This window comes from Hyperoodon ampullatus (assembly GCF_949752795.1).
Source record: "Hyperoodon ampullatus genome assembly, chromosome: 8".
NCBI classification, from domain to species: Eukaryota; Metazoa; Chordata; class Mammalia; order Artiodactyla; family Ziphiidae; genus Hyperoodon; species Hyperoodon ampullatus.
In genome coordinates this window covers 44297224-44317084 of record NC_136921.1, presented here as the reverse complement: position 1 = coordinate 44317084, position 19861 = coordinate 44297224, and the positions used below count along the sequence as shown (strand labels likewise).

Genomic DNA, 19861 nt, shown 5'->3' with positions numbered 1-19861 from the left:
ATCATTCTGTTTACTTTAAGGAATAAAACATTAAGTCCTAAGGACAATTAGGACGATCGTTGGAATAACTTCTCTTGGGATCGATTTCTCCCCCACCCCCAGGATTGAGTTGCCTGTAATACAGTCATAAAAACTATGAAATTGGTTGAAATAAGCTATTTTGCCAAAAAGCTAAGAAACAGTTGTGTTGGGAATTTGTTCAATTGTATTTACCTTGCTCAGGAAAGGCTATTCTTGTAGACAGTAACTGTGTAGTTACTTTTATGAGAGCTGGGTAATAAAAGATGATTGTTAGTATTCCTTTGTTAAAAGAGATGCTAAAAATACTTATAAGGGCTTCTTGAATTTGAATTAAGAGCCCAGTTGTCTGTTTGTTCTTTTCCCCAGATCAGGTGTGTTTTGTTAATTTCTGGACAGGGGAAATAACATAATTTCCTCCTTAACTCTGCATTCTCCCAGCCTCTGTCCTTGCATATGCCTTGGGGTTAAGATTTTACAGTTTTCCATGACATGCCTTTGTCAGTAAAAGTCATTTTTTCCCAATTTGAATGTTTTTAGGAGATTGCTCATGTGTTTCTTACATTCTCCCACGCCTCTTTTTGGGGGGACTTAGTGTCTTTCCTGTTCGACTAGAAGCTTGTGGAGGACAGATTCTCTTCATCTTCATTCCCAGAACCCTCACAGTGAATGAGCACAATGCCTCTCAGCTCATGGGTGCCTGGGAACCTCACCCCTGTGAATGTTCTCGCTAGCCTCCGCATACTCTTCCATTTTAGTTATTAGGGGACTGATTCAAGACAGTAGAAACCACCCACACTTCATTAACTTGTGAGATAAGGCCTGAAACAGCAAAGACTGATAAGCTGGAATCTGTGCTTTTAACTGCCTGCCAAGCCCCAAGCAGGATGCTGGCCCTGTGGAGGGCTTTCCCCTGTGGCCTCTTATGCTCAGGGCACCATTTGCAGAAGGAAGTCCTCAGCGGCAAAGGGATTACCGCTAAATTCCAAAGAGCGGCTTCCAGGCCCTGAAGGCAGATGTTTCCTCCTCACTGCCTTCATATCTTAAGTCCAGTCCTTTTCCTTCCTGACATAATTTAGTCTTTTTTAAACCTCTTATCTACTTCCTAATGCATGTCTTCAATACCTGGCTTTTGCGATCCACCTTTGAAAAGGAGTCATCCCTTGGCCCAGTCCACCTTCACATCCGTCTCCAGGAGAAGGAAGGTGTTTGAGGGACACTTAGCCAGCTGGCCTTGGCCGGGGTAGACCTGAGGAACTCCATTATGAAGATCCCGGACTAGGGCTTGAACACCGTGTCCCCTGCATTGGCAGACGGATTCTTAACCACTGCTCCATGAGGGAAGTCCCTATTGCTGTCTGTCTTGAAGGGAGACTTACTTTTGTTGTCTGACTTCTCTTGCTCTGAGGCTTGGATTGTTAGGAATGCTTACCAGTGTTGTGGCTGTGTAGGAATAACTGTACTGTTGTAAATATGTTAATTTACCATGCTTGCACAGGCACACCTCAGAGGCATTGTGGGTTCAGTTCCAGACCACCTCAATAAAGTGAATATCTCAATAAGGCATGTCACACGAATTATCTGGTATCCCAGTGCACGTAAAAGTTATGTTTACACTGTATGGTAGTCTATCAATAAAGTGTGCAACAGCATTATGTCTTTAAAAAAACAGTGTACATACATTAAATAAAAAATACAAAACAACAAGACAGTTATAATAGTAACATCAAAGATCACAGATCACAGGTCACTGTAACAAATGTAAAAATAATGAAAAAGTTTGAAATAATTGTGAGAATTGCCAAAATGTGACCAACTAACAGACATGAAAGTGAGCAAATGCTGTTGGAAAAATGGTGCCAATAGACTTGCTTGATGCAGGGTTGCCACAAACCTTCAATTTGTAAAGAACACAGTATCTGGGAAGTGCAATAAAATGAAGCACATTAAAATGAGGTACGCCTGTCCTGGCATAGGACAAGAATGTAATAAAGCTTTCCAGGATAAAAAAAGTTATAGTTACTTGGAACAAAGAAGTATAAAAACTTACTTTCCCTGAAGTTTTCCCTTAAGATATGATAGGATGAATGTTTCACGGAAGGGCATAACACTAATTTAACAGGGTGCTATTTTTCAAGTGAGTGAATGTTTCTGAATTGAGAATATGAGACAGTTATAGATGTACAGATACCTGCAATAGTATTTTACAAGGAAGGCCAGCATTGTGCCTCTCCTTTAAAAACAAACAAGCAAATAAACAGACCTCAAGGTTATTGTGCAAAACACACCACACACAATTCCCTTTCTCCTTTTCCTTCTCTTCCACGTCCTTGCTGTGGACTACCTTAGCCCTTAATTGGGTTTAGTATGGAATTAGGAATTGGTGGCACACTTAGAGGTTAGGAATTTTTTTTAAAAACACTTTGTTGCTTAATTTTTTTTTTTTTCTTTTTTTTTTTTTTGCGGTACGCGGGCCTCTCACTGCTGTGGCCTCTCCCGTTGCGGAGCACAGGCTCTGGACGCGCAGGCTCAGTGGCCATGGCTCACGGCCCCAGCCGCTCCGCGGCATGTGGGATCCTCCCGGACCTGGGCACGAACCCATGTCCCCTGCATCTGCAGGCGGACTCAACCACTGCGCCACCAGGGAAGCCCTTGTTGCTTAATTTTAAAAGCACACAGTTTTTAGGGCCAAACCAGAGCTAGAAAGGAGAGAAATAGTTGAGATTTGTAGATCTCAATGTAGATGAGAATTTTGAGACAGAGCTATTTTAAGAGGGTTAAATTCAGAAGCAGAATTTCCCTAGTATGATTTGAAAGTATTCCAGGATTCAGGATTGAATGAAAGGGAATACCATTTTGAGAGGGCTCTTAAAGAAAAAGACGGAAACAGAAAGGTAGAAACAATTATCTAAGTTCAGGAGAGTTTCCTGAGACAAAATTTGTTCTGTTAAGCACTTTGGCTAATGGCGATGACAAACTAAAAGTCCTCAAACGGATTTGACCGTTTCGGAGAGTGATTCCTCAAGCGCCTCATTAGAGGACAGCCAGAGGGACTGAAAAGTAGGGGGCTGCTTGGGAGAACATAAGCATAAGCTTTAGGTGGTGGTGGGTGATGTGTTGGGTGTCACATCGTCTTTTCTGCTTTGTACAGTAGGTGAAAGGAAGTGGCAGGGTGGAGCGCTTGGAGTTTGGGGAGAAGAAGCCCTGCTATCACCCTGGATGCCTACGAAAGCAGGGCCACATTGGAGATTAACATTCTGAACAGAAATAAGGTGGAGAGGGCTTCCCTGGTGGCACAGTGGTTGAGAGTCCGCCTGCCGATGCAGGGGACATGGGTTCGTGTCCCGGTCCGGGAGGATCCCACATGCCACGGAGCGGCTGGGCCCATGAGCCATGGCCGCTGAGCCTGCACGTCCGGAGCCTGTGCTCCGCAACTGGAGAGGCCACAACAGTGAGAGGCCCACGTACTGCAAAAAAAAAAAAAAAAAAGAAATAAGGTGGAGAAGGAACATAAACACCGACCAGATAATTTTGACCATGAAACCCAATCTTCTGCTCTGACAGAACATAACAGATGAGCCCCAAACCAAGCTTCCAAAACCTATAAGTGATGGATACAGCTATTTGCAGACGTGCAGCAAACATGCTTGGTGTTGGGGAAAGTTCCGTTTAGCTGATTTGGAAATGAAGGGGGGACTTACACTCAAACGTCAGGTTTTCACTATTCTTAGAGCTCAACTAGAGGACAGACAAAGTGGATGAAACCCCGCTCTTGATGTGGTGGGATGAAAACCATGTTTGCCTGTTGTTTTCGTCATCATAGTTCAATAAACCATTCATTTTTGTGTGTGGTAAATCACAATGATGACACGCTCACAAAATAATGCGAAGCATATGGGACACAACTGTTTTTAAGCAGAAACTTCTCTAAAGATTTATTTAAGTTCCTTAATTATAGAGTGGTTGGGAAGGCTGGCATGTGGTTTCAGTTTAGTTATAAATGTTGGCCGTGGTGATGGGTATGTGCTAACGTTCCCAGAGACAAGGAGAACAAGATTGGGAGGGGAGCTGGTGTCCTTCAGGACCTGCTTGCCCCTTTGTCTTTTTTTTTTTTTTTTTGCGGTACACGGGCCTCTCACTGTCGTGGCCTCTCCCGTTGCGGAGCACAGGCTCCGGACGCGCAGGCTCAGCGGCCATGGCTCACGGGCCCAGCCGCTCCGTGGCATGTGGGATCTTCCCGAACCGGGGCACGAACCCATGTTCCCTGCATCGGCAGGCGGACTCTCAACCACTGCGCCACCAGGGAAGCCCCCCTTTGTCATTTTTAAGTGAAGTCAAGATCTTTCGTGTTTATACGAAATAAGTATGATGACATGTATGCTCTGCTTGAGATGCGTGTGCTAGTAGTCCAGGCCAGTTTTCCCAGTGCTTAAATACTTTAATTGGTAAATTTTCATGGCAGTTTGAAATCAGGGACTCTCCAGAGTCCTGACAAAATAACTATCCCTTTTAGCCTTTATCTTAAATTAAAATACACTCCTCGTTAGATGAATCAAGCCCAGTTTGGGGAACAGCAGTTAAGTATTCTGTCTAGATAGACAAGTGGAAAGTAAGTGTTCAAGCTAGGTGTTTTTTTGACTTGAAATAAACCCATGCCAGGGTCATTTGGTGATCTTCTGAACCCTCGTGTGTGTGTGTGTGTACACATATATATATGTGCATGCACAATCATATGTGGTTATTCACATTAGAAGTCATTTTGCATCCTTTGGGATCTGGTAATAGTGTAATATATAAAGCTAACTTGCAGTCTTAGGAACATGGGAAAAGGCCTGTGTTAACCCATGAAGAGGTCGGCAAATGTGTGTGGTTGGAAAAGTTCATTTGTACATTTGCCGTAACATGCTTTCCTCTGTTTCTTGCCAATGATGAAAATGACAGCGGCATCACTGAGCTCTTGTCTGGAGGTGGGAGGAGTGGGAGGGAGGAAGGCTAATTAGGAATCCGAGTAAAGCTGTCCTTCCCCTTGTGAAGGTCACAGAAGACGTGGCTTTCCTGTTTACCACCCTTTATGGAGTGCAGTCCAGTAGGGACTTTGTCAGTACTTGAGAGGATCCACTCATTCATTCATTCGTATTTTGGTATAGAGGATGTCTTACGTTCATATCTCTGTGGGATGCACAAAGATTAATTACACAGAAAGGCTGTGCCCCCAGGAGCTTACACTCTGGTAAGGGATCAGAAGATGTCTGCATAACTAATCATGATACAGAAGGACATTGGACATTTATTCAGGACTTGATCACTTTTAAAGCGCTTTCAAACAGGTATACTTAATCCTCTAAGTGGAAGTACGTGGCTACAATTTTTTTTAATAGTAATCTTTTATTTATTTATTTTTATATTTATTTTTGGCTGTGTTGGGTCTTCGTTTCTGTGCGAGGGCTTTCTGCAGTTGCGGCGAGCGGGGACCACTCTTCACCAAGGTGCGCGGGCCTCTCACTATCGCGGCCTCTCTTGTTGCGGAGCACAGGCTGCAGACGCACAGGCTCAGTAGTTGTGGCTCACGGGCCCAGTCGCTCCGTGGCATGTGGGATCCTCCCAGACCAGGGCTGGAACCCGTGTCCCCTGCATTGGCAGGCAGACTCTCAACGACTGCGCCACCAGGGAAGCTCCGTGGCTACATTTTTAATTTTGTACCTGAAGAAAACTCAGCCAGGGTGAGTGACTTGCTCGGGGTCCTGTAGGTGTTAAGTTGGGGGTTTGGGGCCCAGGGAACCCGGTCCATCCAGGATGCCTCTGCCTCTGGGATTCACTGTTTTGTCCGTTGTCCCAGTGTGCAGTGGTGCAGAGGGGGATGCTTGCTTCCTCCTCGGGGATTCAGAGAACACTAGAGAAGGATGAGGCCACTGAGCGACCTTGGCACTGGTCGACCTTGGCACACAGCAAGGCACTGGTTATTTAGGGGATGGCTGAAGGGATCTGAGGGTGAGGAAGACATGCTGGATAGAAAGCAATCAGTGTACATTGTTCACATAAGCAAGCTAAAGCAACATGTTACTCGAAAAAGTCCCTTTCTTGCCTTTTCTTTATATGTTCATTCAACAAATGAGTATATTTATGTGCAAGGCTTTGGTTGGAGTCATTGATGTGACGGTTACAATTAAGGCTTGTGGTGACTCTCTTTGGGGGCTCACACTGGTCCAGCCAGAGGATAAGGTCACAGATAATCTTAAGAGGATGTGAGGAGAGGGGAAGAATGTGATACACAGGATTTCTGGGTTCAAGTTATGACTGTCCTGATCTTGGACATGTCATGTCACCTCTCAGTCTCATTGGATCCTTTTTCTTTAAGGATGCAAGTAACATTCACTTCACAGAGCTACTGTAAGGATGAAATCTGATTATGAATAGGAGAACACTTCATTCAGCTCCTGGCACATTGAAGGTGCTCAGTACATTGTCATTATTAATGGCGCCACACATTTCCTGAAGAGAAGCCAAAGTCTGGTTGGCTGAATTGACGCTCTTCTGTGTCCCAGCCCTTCCCCAGGCTCCTTGCCTCCCGATTGGTCTCTCTTACATGCTGTCCTGTGGCCCTGTGATCTCTGTCCAGAACACGGAGGTGGTGTGTCCCAGTGGTCAAGAGCACACTGCCAGTGTGACCTTGGCAAGTTCTGTCTTCACTTTTTGCCACAATTTCATCACCTGAAAATGGGATTAATAATAATTTATTCGTTGTAGTTTTGTTGTGAGATTTAAAATGATTAAATATGGGGGCTTCCCTGGTGGCATGGTGGTTGGGAATCTGCCTGCCAATGCAGGGGACATGGGTTTGAGCCCTGGTCCGGGAAGATCCCACATGCCGTGGAGCAACTAAGCCCATGTGCCACAACCACTGAGCCTGTGCTCTAGAGCCCGCGTGCCACAACTACTGAGCCCGCATGCCACAACTACTGAAACCCATGTGCCTAGAGCCCGTGCTCTGCAACAAGAGAAGCCACCGCAGTGAGAAGTCCACGCACCGCAATGAAGAGTGGCCCCCTCTCGCTGTAACTAGAGAAAGCCCGCGCTCAGCAACGAAGACCCATCGCAGCCAAAAATAACAGATAAAAAAATAATAAATTTTAAAAAATGATTAAATATGAAGGGCCTGGGGACCATGCTGGTACAGGGTAAATGCGGCTACTTTTAGCTCTAATTACTCTCTGATTACTATGTGATCCTGTCCGTCTCTTGCTTACATTCCCGCTGGGTGGCTCCCGATCATCTCTATTCTCCTGATTTGGAGTCTGCCCATCTCTCTAGCGCATCACTCCTCAGGCTTTGCCTTTCAGCAGCTTGCAACTGCTTATACCCTTTACCCCACCTCCTAGGATATTTGGCCTTTGTTTTTGCCTAAAAGCCCTTTGTCTTGCTAATGAATTCTTTTTTTTTTTTTTTTTGCGGTACGCGGGCCTCTCACAGTTGTGGCCTCTCCCGTTGCGGAGCACAGGCTCCGGACGCGCAGGCTCAGTGGCCATGGCTCACGGGCCCAGCCGCTCCGCGGCCTGTGGGATCTTCCCAGACTGGGGAACGAACCCACGTCCCCTGCATCGGCAGGCGGACTCTCAACCACTGCGCCACCAGGGAAGCCCCCTAATGAATTCTTTAGGGCTGTTTTTCTACCTCTTAAGATACTCCTACTCCACACCCCTACCCCCTTGAGGTCTGGTTCTGCAATGTTTTGCACATATCTTTTTCCTTGCACTTAACCTATTTTCTATTTTGTATCTCTCTCCCCTGCATTGCTAGCGTGTTCTTCACATAAGGTAGACTCAATAAGTACTTGCTAATAAATGAATTAGAAGTGGAGCTTTCCTATTTTAAGTACAGTATCATATTGTCCCAATTATTTTTCAGTTAGTTAGAGGGAGCAAAATTTAGCTTGTTAGTAAATTTTGAGGAGGGGAAGGTCAACAGGAGGACTTTCTTGACAGGGGGCCCTTTGTCATCACAGAGCGCACAGGACTGGACAAGAACCATGGCAAACCTATAGTACCACCTGCCTCTGGTGGACCTTAAGTTTCAGCCATCTTGTTTGTGAAGGCAGTAGTTCTATGTTTAGCTTAGTGATGGTAATATCAGCTATTTGGTATTTGATAACATTTTTCTAATGTTTGAAAAATTCTTTTTCTCATTGTTTTGAAACTCCAGTGTATTGTCCTGGAAATAGCAACATTATCCAGTTGTGGACATGTGGACATGTACTCTATATCTTTAGAGTACAATACATCAGTACCATTTCAGTTAAGAGAGAATGCGTAGGAGAAGGTAACACGGGCCACAAAGAATGGATAGCTTTATTTATTTACTTTAAGAATTTGAAGGAGGGCTTCCCTGGTGGCTCAGTGGTTGAGAGTCCGCCTGCCGATGCAGGGGACGTGGGTTCGTGCCCCGGTCCGGGAAGATCCCACATGCCGCGGAGCGGCTGGGCCCATGAGCCATGGCCTCTGAGCCTGCGTGTCCGGAGCCTGTGCTCCGCAACGGCAGAGGCCACAACAGTGAGAGGCCTGCGTACCGCAAAAAAAAAAGAATTTGAAGGAAATAAAATGTGATATCTCAGCTTTCTATCTAAAGCGTATCAGTGACCCTTTAAAGAGCCTGTAGTTAGTTATATCTGATAAACACATAATAATGAGCTGAATTTTAAGGACTTTTTTCCCATTATCCCCTGCAGCTTTGCCCTGTCAGATGAAGCATACAGATCCCTAAGAGATCAAGATAAAGACCAGTGTATTCTGATTACTGGGGAAAGCGGAGCAGGAAAAACAGGTAAGGCCACTGGACAACCTTACTTTCTCCTATAGAAGGGTAAATGCTGCACAGAATGACGTTGGCAGAGCGGATGGGTGGAGCCTCATTAGCATGAAGCTCACAGGACTCATGCTGGGAAGGCTAGTGATTAGGATCCTGGAATGTTCTCCGGGAAGGACTTGCCTCATCTCTCACATGAAGAAGCAGGCACCTATCAAAAGGGTCCCAACCAACGTGGGAGTCTCTTTCTGGATTCTAGACCTTCCTGTTGCAGTTCCTGGTACTTCAAGGTCTTTTACCTTCCCTCCAAGACACCAAGGTCTAGTGCGAGGTCTCACCACTTCCCTAAGGAATGCCAGACTGTTTGGGTTTGGAGATCCCACAACCACAGACTATCTCTGCTAAAAAGTGAGGGAGGGCACCAGGAAAATGCTGGATTTCACTGTAGAAAAGTCTTCCTCTGAAGCCTGAAGAATTGAGATTTTTGTACACATTTTTAGACAGGCTGGCAACCTCCCCATAAAACAACCCCTCAAATGGGGAGGGAGTGTGCTTTTTTTTTCTTGTGCTTTTAATAAAAGCAATCTATGTGATTGTCTTGAGTGAGAAAGTGATTTTACACATGGTGCCCAGCTACCTGGAAAACGTTCAAAAGAGCTGTGATCTCTGAGTCCAAACTTGGATAGGTTAGAACCGCTGTTGTCAGTAGGTTTCTTTGATGGAACTGATGAGTCCATGAAAGAGGAGGATAGTATTTTCATAACTGGTTCATCTGTAAGTTGTTCTTGTTTTATAGATAAGACTCTGATCATTGGTAATTTCTGCTAGTTTGCCAAAGTGGGATTTAAATGCTTCAACTTTACTTGGCTATTTAATTATCAGATTAATAACGTGATTTCCTGATGCTCAAGATAAGAAAATCCCCCGTGGATATTTCAGTCAACTGACTGAATCCATTTTGTTCATTAGCCCTTAGTTAGATTTGTGCCTTTAAAGTCTCCCTATCTGCACTGAAATGGCTTTTCTTTCTATACCTATTTCTTCCTCCACTTTCTTAAGGAGTACCTCTTCCCTACCCCTCAAAGTAGCTGGAGAAAGAATGGCTAGATAAGATGTGTCCAGCTCTCTTGCCAGAGCCTTTGGAGACATAGTGCACTGTTTCTTTGCAAGGTTGTGCAGGTTCTAGGCTCTGGATGGGCAGAAAAGAGGGGAAAAGAGTGGCATGTAAGAATCTAAGGTAACAGAGAGCACAGACTCATATAATTGGAAGGGATATTAGTTATAGACCATTTAGTGTAGGGTCCTCCCCAGGGACAGCCAAACTCCTTTTGTAGTGATGCAGGCCTCACTGCTTTGTAAGGCGGCCTATGGACTTTGTTACACAGGTTTGGGAACAAAAGTTCTTCCTTACCTAGAGGTGAGTTCTGCCTCTATGTATTCGTCTTAACTCTGCAGTCTGGGACCTTACCAAATGAGTCTACTTTCTCTCCTACAGGACAATCACTTTTAATTCTTTGAAGTCATCCATCAAAGCTTCCTAGGGCTAAAAATCCCTTTTCTTTAAAAATTTCTCATGTGATACACATTCATTTATTCATTCATCTAGGAAATAATTCCTGAGTACCTACTAGGTGAAAGGTACTGTAGTAGGTACTAGTGATACATTGGTGAGCCAGACACCATTCCTGTCCTTGTCAAGTTTATAGTGTAGTACAGGAGATAAACAATAGCTCTACATGTACATACGTCTAAATGTATACATGTATACATACAATTTATATACAAAACATTAAGTGTAGTGAAGTGAGGTATACACTTGTAAGGGTGCTTATACGAACATGTACCAGGAGGATTGAATCTCGTGCCCAAATTCCTCACTGTCATGGTCATATTATTCCAGAATCTTCCCAGTTTGTCAATATGCTTTATAAAATTGCATCCCAAGAAGTAAACAGAATACTTCAAATTTGCTCCTGGTTATTGTGAAACTATTGCCCTCTTAATGTGGATACTAGACTTCTATTATAAAGACACAGACCTACTTGAGAATGGACTTGAGGATATGGGGAGGGGGAAGGGTAAGCTGTGACAAAGCGAAAGAGAGGTATGGACATATATACACTACCAAACGTAAGGTAGATAGATAGTGGGAAGCAGCCGCAGAGCACAGGGAGATCAGCTCGGTGCTTTGTGACCGCTGGAGGGGTGGGATGGGGAGGGTGGGAGGGAGGGAGATGCATGAGGGAAGGGATGTGGGAACAGATGTATATGTATGACTGATTCACTTTGTTATAAAGCAGAAACTAATAAAAAATAAATAAAAATTAAAAAAAATAGACTTCTATTAATGTGGTACATGTATTGACTCATATTGGTCTTTTCATCGAGCAGGATGTTATAGGTTTCTTGTATATTAACTTCTGTTTGGTCAGATTTTCTCAGTTGGGTATTGTTCAACAAAATTATTTTAAGCCTACGTGTAGAATCTTTTGTTTATGATTCTCTTCCCTCCCATAGAACCACTGCCATGCCATTGGGAAATAATAATAGTAGCTAACTTCCATGAGCACTTACCATGTGTTGGGCATTGTGGTTAGCATATTGCACGTATGAGATAAGTATTCTTCTTATCCCCATTTTTATGATGGGGAAATTGAGCCACAGAAAGGTTAAACAACTTGCTTAAACTTACACAGTGAGTAAGTGGCAGAGCTGGGATCTTGAACGCAGGTGGATATATAGCTCTAGAGACCCCACTTGTCTTAGCTCAGGCTGCTGTAACGAAATACCAGAGACTGAGTGATTTAAACAACAGACATTTATTTCTCATAGTTCTGGAAGCTGGGAAGTCCAGTCAAGGTGCCTGGTGAGGGCCTTCTCTCTGTGTCCTCACATGGGAGGAGAGAGTTTAAAAGTGAGCCTGAGCAGGCTCTGGTCTTCTTCCTCTTATAAGGACATTAATCCCATCACCGAGGTCCTACCCTCATGTCCTCATCTAAACCTAGTTACCTCCTGAAGGCCCCATCTTGGAGGTTAAGGTTTCAACATATGAATTTCAGGGGGACACAAACATTTAATCCATGGCACCATTTTTATCCACTATGCTAAGCTGTATCTTCATACTTTGAACATGATTCTTTTTGAGTGCCATTAAACCCATTGCCCTTGTTGGTAATTTTTTTTTAAAACTAGCCTCCAGTGTCTCTTTAAGGCAGGGATTATGTTTTCTTCATCTCTGTGTCCCTATAGCCTGACTTAATGCCTGGGACTCATTAGGCAATCACTACATATTTGAATGATTGAATAAATGCCATCCTCCAACCCGAGCCCCCTTCTGTGTCTTAATTTAAGAAATTGACAAAAATACTGAATCAGACCAGGACAAAGACTGATCCTGACAACTGAAAATTGAAATATAGTTAATTCATTAAAAGTTAATTTGGGGGAATTCCCTGGCAGTCCAGTGGTCACGACTCTGAGCTCTCGCTGCCGAGGGCCCGGGTTCGATCCTTGGTCGGGGAACTAAAATCCCATAAGCCTCGTGGCACGGCCAAAAAGAAAAGAAAAAGTTGTTGTGTTGATTAGTTCTGGATCATCTTTCTTTATCTTTCTATATTCTCTTTAGGGCGGTCACAGCTAGTCTCAGATTATGTTTTTGCCTCCTAAACTGTACACTCCACTCAGTACCTCTTACTTTGTCTTCCAGCTTACACATCCAGTACCTGCTTGACAAGTCTATGTGGGTCTCTCAGAGGCATCTCAAACTAAGCATGCCCTAAATCGAACTTTTGATTTTACCCTCCTACCCAAACTTCCTGGTCTCAATAAATGGGACCACCCATCAGCCTAGTTTCTCAAGCTAGAGATGTAACAGTCATCCTTGATATTTTCCTTTCCTGTATCTTCCACATGAATCCCATTTTCTAATCCTGTCCACCCTACCTCTAAAATATATCTCATGCCAAGTTCTTTCTTCCTTTTCTTTGTATCCATATGGCGACTCTAGTTAGACTAAGCCACCAACCATTACTTCCTTTGAGGACTGTTTGTAGCAATATCTAACAGGTCTCTTCTTTTCCCCCTATGCTTGCCTACAGTTTTTTTTCACAGACACCAAAATGATCTGTAAAACTGAAAACTGGATCAAACCCTTGGCCTGTTAAAAAAATTTTGTTTCGAGTTACCTTTTTGTGTGTGTGCGTGGTGAGAACTTTTAAGATCTACTCTCTTAGCAACTTTTTTATTTAGCCTCACCGCATGGCATGCAAGATCTTAGTTCCCCCACCAGGGATCGAACCCATGCTCCCTGCAGTGGAAGCACAGACTCCTAACCACTGGACTGTCAGGGAATTCCTCTGAGCAACTTTTAAGTATACAATACAGTGTTAACTATAGTTGCCATGATGTACATTAGATCCCTAGAACTTCATCTTATAACTGGAAGTTTGTACCTTCTGACCACCTTTCACCCATCTCTATTTCCCCCTTCTCCTTCCCAAACCAACAATCTACTCTTCTCTTTGTTTCTATGAATTTGTCCTTTTTTTTTTTTTTTTAGATTCCATATATAAGTGAGATCATACAGTATTTGTCCTTCTCTGACTTATTTCAGTTAGTATAATGCCTTCACGGTTCATCTGTGTTGTCACAAATGGCAGAATTTCCTTCTTTTTTTTTTTTTTTGGCTGAACAATAGTCAGTTGTGTGTGTGTGTATATATATATATACACACACACACACACACACAGACACACACACACACACACACACCACATTTTTCTCTATTCATTCGTCCATAGACAGACACTTACTTGTTTCCATTTCTTGACTATTGTAAATAATGCTGCAATGAACATGGGAGTGCAGATATCGCTTCAACATAGTAATTTTTTTTACTTTGAATATATACCCAGGAGTGGTATTGCTGGATCATATGGTAGTTCTATTTTTAATTTTTTGAGGAACTTCCATACTGTTTTCCATAGTGGCTGCACCAATTTACATTCCCACCAAGAGTGCATAAGAATTCCCTTTTCTCCACATCCTCTCCAACACTTACTTCTTGTGTTTTTTTGATATTAGCCATTCTGACAAGTGTGAGGTGGTATCTCATTGTGGTTTTGATTTGCATTTCTCTGATAATTAATGATGTTGAGCATCTTTTCATGTGCCTATTGACCATCTGTATGTCTTCTTTGGAAAAATGTCTATTCAGGTCTTCTGCCCATTTTTTAATCGGATTGTTTGGGGTTTTTTTGGTTGAGTTGTATGAGCTATTTATGTATTTTGGATATTAACCCCTTATTGGTCATATTATTTGCAGATATTTTCTCCCATTCAGTAGGTTGCCTTTCCATTCGTTAATCATTTCTTTTGCTGTGCAGAAGCTTTTGCCTTTCCATTTGTTAATCATTTCTTTTGCTGTGCAGAAGCTTTTTAGTCTGATGTAATCCCACTTGTTTATTTTTGCTTTTGTTGTTTGTGCTTTGGTAGTCATATCCAAAAAATCATTGCCAAGACCAGTGTCTTAAGAGTTTTCCCCTATGTTTTCTTTTAGAAGTTTCACAGTTTCAGGTCTTATATTTAAGTCTTTAATCCATTTTGAGTTAACTTTTGTGGGTGGTAGTTAATTTTTGTCAGTTCCATTCTCTTACATGTGTATATCCAGTTTTCCCAACACCATTTATTAAAAAGACTGCCTTTTTTCCATTGAATATTCTTGGTTCCTTTGTCAAATATTAGTTGACTGCTTATGCATGGGTTTATTTCTGGTCTCTTGATTCTGTTTCATTCATCTATGTGTCTGTTTTTATGCCAGTATCATACTATTTTGATTACTGTAGCTTTGTAGTATAATTGGAAATCAGGGAGTATGATGCCTCTAGCTTTGTTCTTCTTTCTCAATGCTGCTTTGGCTATTTGGGGTCTTTTGTGCTTCCATATGAATTTTAGGATTGTTTGTTCTATTTCTGTGAAAAATGCCATTGGAATTTTGACAGGGATTGTATTGAATCTATAGATAGCTTTGGATAGTACGGGATGTTTTAACAATATTAATTCTTTCTGTTCACGAATGTGAAATTGCTTTCCATTTGCTTGTGTCACTTAAATTTCTTTCACCAATGTCTTATCATTTTCAGTATACAGATCTTTCACCTCTTGGTTAAATTTATTCCTAAATATTTTATTGTTTTTGTTGCTATTGGAAATGGGATAGTTTTCTTTATTGCTTTTTAAAATTATTTATTGTTAGTATAAAGAAATGCTACTGATTTCTGTATGTTGATTTTGTATCCTACAACTTTACTAAATTAGTTTATTACTTCTTACAGTCTTTTTGGTGGGGTCTTTTGGATCTTCTGTACATAAGATCCTGTCATCTGTAAACAGAGACGATTTTACTTCTTCCTTTCTGTTTCTGATGCCTTTTATTTCTTTTTCTTGCCTAATTGCTCTGCCTGGGACTTAGTACTATGTTGAATAGGAGTGGAGAGGGTTGTCTTGTTCCTGATCTTAGAGGAAAAGCTTTCAGCCTTTCACCATTGAGTATGATGTTAGTTGCATGCTTGTCCTGTATGGCCTTTATTATGTTGATGTATACTCCTTCTTTATCTAATTTGTTGAGAGTTTTTATCATGAGAGGATGTTGAATTTTGTCACATGCTTTTTCTGGATCTATTGAGATGATCGTATGACTTTATTCTTTTATTCTATTAAAATGTGATGTATGTGTTGAATGTGAGGTATCACATTTATTGATTTGCATGTGTTGGACCATCCTTGCATCCCAAGGATGAATTCCACTTGATCATGGTATATGGTCCTTTTAATGTGCTGTTGAATTCAGTTTGCTAGTATTTTGTTGTGAATTTTGGCCCTTATATTCATTAAGGATATTGACCTATAGTTTTCTTTTCTTGTAGTATCCTTATCTGGCTTTGGTATAAGGGTAATGCTGGGTTTGGAAGAGTTCCCTCTTCTTTGTATTGCAAGAGTTTGAGATAGTTCTGGTCCTGGGCTGTTCTTTTTGGGAGGTTTTTGATTAGTGATTCAATCTTCTTAGTAGTAATCGGTCTGTTCAGATTTTCTATTTCTTCATGATTCTAGGAACTTATCCATTTCTTCTAGGTTGTCTAATTTGTTGGCATATAATTGTTCATAGTAGTCTCTTATGTTCCTTTATTTCTGTGGTATCTGTTGAATGTCTCCTTTTTCATTTATAATTTTATTTATTTGAGCCCTTTTTTCTTTTTTTCTTGGTTAGTTTGCCAGTTTGGTTTATTTTTTCAAAGAACCAACTTTTAATTTTGTTAATCTTTTATACTGCTTTCCTATTCTGTTTCATTTATTTCTGTTCTAATCTTCATTATTTCCTCAAAAAAGCTGTATCTTCTGCTAAGATTGGGCTTAGTTCTTGTTTTTCTAGTTTTCTGAGGTATAATGTTTGGGGTTTTTTTTAAGATCTTTCTTTTATTCTTGATGTATGCATTTATAGCTATAAAATTTCCTCTTGGAACACTGTTGCTGCATCTCATCAGTTTTGGTATATTGTTTTTCCATGTTTGTGTGCCTCAAGATTTTTTTTGCATAAAAATATTTAATAGTTTCCATTGCACCAAAATATAAGCCAAACCCCGTGTGCCTGTTACACAAGGTTCTGCTTGATCTAGCCTCGACCTTGTTCTTCACCTTCCCCTCATGCTTTCCCCCCTTCTAATAGCAGCTCATGTTACTTTTCACTAAAAGGCTTGCTGTTTATTGTATGTAGCCAATGTCATTATATAGAGTTTCCCACCCCTCTTTAGATCATTCATTTGAACTCTGGGTATAGGCTCTTACCACTGTTTACTCAGAAATTTGTGATATCTTTGGTTGTTTAGGACTCTTTCTTTCCAGTAAGAACTTTAAGAGGACGTTGGTATCTTGGGGGAAAGTTTTTGCTCCTTCCGAGTCACTAACCAGTTCTTTTCTTGTGAAACAGAATTTAATTCTTAGAAGCAATACAGCTCCTTGTTTGCTTCCAGGTTAACCAGTGAAAATGATGGCAAGGCAAGTTAAAAACTGTGTCCCTTGACAGAAGTCAATTGTATTGGTGACGTATCTCATGCCACCTACCCCTACCTCAAGCCCTTTGACTGTATCTACAAGCCTATTCATTTCACATGTGTTTCCTTTTTTAAAGCATAAGGGAGGAAGAGATGAAAATATTCCTGAGCCTATTAACTTTTTTAGATTTTTACTCATTCTTCATCATGTCTGAAGATTTCTTTGAGTATCTGATTGTTTCAGTTTGTTCCTGAGTGAGTCGTCAGAAGTGGGTTGTAGTCACTGGTTTGATTGGTATTGGCCAGTTCTTCATCTCCTCTGGAACATGTGTTCCAAGAAGACAGCACATCCACTCATGAACCATGTTAGTATATGACCTCCTCCTTCTCAGAGAGTTGTAAACCATACTGCTTCCTCCTGGAGCAAAATTCCATCTCCTCAGAGGCTCGTGTACCTTCTTTACTGAGAAACTGAGTGGAGGTTGCTGTTACTGTTTCATAGGGAGGGCATCCATTCCTTTCTGAGAAAAACAAAAACACCTTATTCCTCTGGTGGAAAATCTAGTGGCACATGGAGTTCATTCTTCTTTTCTATATTTTTCTCTTCTCTTTTCTATTTTTCTAGTCAATAACTTGTCCTCTTTGTTTCAGTGTCCCATTCACCACTTGAAATCCTATCGTTTTCCCTGGATTTAGTCCTTTCTAGGACCCCTTTGCCCTCCGTCATAAGCTGAAGAATGGACAGCTGCTTCACAGGGTCATCACCTCCTCCTCTGGTAGGAAACTCTGTTTACAGGTGCTGCTTCAGTAAGAAGCTGGAGGGGGTACCACAGACACCCTGGAGCAGTACGTCTCAAACCTTCCACCGGGTTCCCTTCTCTTGCAGTCTGCTGCTGACCAATACCAGAAAAATAAAATAAAAGAAGACATAGAAAATTCAGGCCCCAATTTCTGGTTTTAGTTTCCACAGACAAAATAAACTACCAAATTGCTACAAAAACTTCTCAATGCCCACTCTCATGTGTAGATAGACCAGTAGCAGTCCATGGGCCAACCAGCTTTTGAGTAGTGCTGGTCCTCAGACTGTACTTTGAGTAGCACTGTCCAGAAGTCACTCCAAGCATTTGTCTTGTTTTTGAGCTACTGTGCTTTTTAGATCTGGTGATGTTTCACTTGTCCATTATCACTAAAATCCTGGTGCTGGGCAGTGGACACTACTCCTGAGAGCTGCTGTTTTTAAATATCTACTCAGCTGTACTCTTTGGTAGCTGCTCAGCCCTTTCTTTACATTTATAGATCCCAATAGCATCTCCTACCTCTCCATTTCCATAGAGACATTTAGTGTTTTACTTAGGTATTCCCATCTTTTTCTACTTTTCTTTCTTTTTGAAAGCAGGGGTACAGAAATTGTTTCAAATTGTATTAAGGTTTTAATTGTCATCAGACTATAGTTTTGAGTAAAGCATAGACTTTGTGTTGTTTAATGTCTCTGTTTCATGGAGATTACTTACGGGAAAATGAAATGATGGCAAATAATACAGAGATTGCAGTACAGTGTGTGAGGAATTTCAAGAAGGGGTTTAATCTCAATTCTGTGGGGAAGAGGAATGCCAGGCCATTTTTGAAATGTCACATTATCTTAGTCACCAAATTTTTTTTGAATACATGTAGCTATTAGCATTTTTGTGTTAGTGAATGAATGAAAGAAGAAGAGAACTAACATTTATTGAGGGCCTGGACCATGCTATGTACTTATGTATAGTATCTCTTTTCAGTGAGAGTTTTTGCTTAATAGCATATACAGAACCACCATGTAGTATCAGAGGGCTCATTTTATAAGAAGTAATTAAGTTAATGAGGCTGTAAACCCCCCTTGGCAGATGATGATGTTATTGGTCTTAAACACTGGAGACACTCTTACACCGTGGGGTTGTATAATGTGGGAACTCAGGGAAAGGCGTGAACATTTTGAATCCTTTGGGGTCCTATTTAATTCATTACTGCTGTGCTAAATAAAAAATTCATCATGCCTCATAAAAGTGCCCAACTATTTCTAGGCAGTGAACTCACAATTCACTATCATGAATACAAATAGTTTGTGGAAAATCATTCAAGCACTGATGGGGGCAGGGAGGCAGAACATGAGGGAACCATCATAACTGCATTTTTCCAAGGACATCAGAGTAAACTGTGGGCCTGAGAAGATGATCCTGATATAAAAAAGCATTATAAATTATTTGATTTCTAATTTTACAGTTACATCAGTTTCTAGGAACTCTGCAGCCATCTGCTAAAAGAGTTACGAAGCCTGCCTTGCTCACTAAGACCCTTGGTTCTGAACCCCATATGACCTTGTACTGCTTTACATCTGTGATAGTTTTCTGACTCGGTCAGCGACAGAGATGTGACTGTCTGACTGTAGCCTAAACATCCATGAGCGTTTTACAATGCTGAATATCTCCGCATGGAAGCAGAATAGCTAAGCAAGCTCAAGGCCAAAATGTCGTGAGCTTTGTTTTGTTTCTTCCTCATGTGAGAGAGGCCTCTCTTGACTCACGTGTTTTACATGAATTATCAGATTTTGTGGCCAACTTTCAGAAGCAAAGCAACTTACATATAGTTGTATTTCAATAAAAACATTGCCATTCATGATTCCTCTTGGGGCAGAGGCTGTGTTTCTCATTGCAAGACCCATGTTTTTGGTACAGTGATTGGGGCAGTTCCCAGCTGCCTGTCGGGTCAGTTTGGATGTGCTGCAGCTGGGTGATTTTGCAGCACTGCAGACTCAGGACTGCTAAAAAAGGGTGTTCTTCTATGTTTCAGAGTCCTTGTTTCATTGTATACAAACATGGCTTGCTTGATTTAGGCAGTCATACTCTTTAGGTCACTGGACGACCAGACCTTTGTAAGCATAGTCCCTAGAAAAACTTGGGTGTCTTAACCAAGGAGATAGAGAAGTATAGAAGTAGATAAATATGTCAGTATTTGTGTGTGTATAAATG

General features: G+C 41.7%; 1 protein-coding gene across 3 annotated transcripts in view; it reads left to right on the top strand.

Annotated features, from left to right (window-relative positions):
• MYO1B (myosin IB) overlaps positions 1–19861 on the top strand; it is a gene marked incomplete at its 5' end in the record, with an annotated part of 150348 nt that overhangs the window by 46382 nt on the left and 84105 nt on the right. For all 3 annotated transcript variants that reach the window (XM_079710741.1, XM_079710740.1, XM_079710739.1), the window contains one exon: positions 8738–8832. In XM_079710741.1, coding sequence (XP_079566867.1) covers positions 8738–8832 — 95 coding nt within the window. The remainder of the gene's footprint in view (positions 1–8737; positions 8833–19861) is intronic.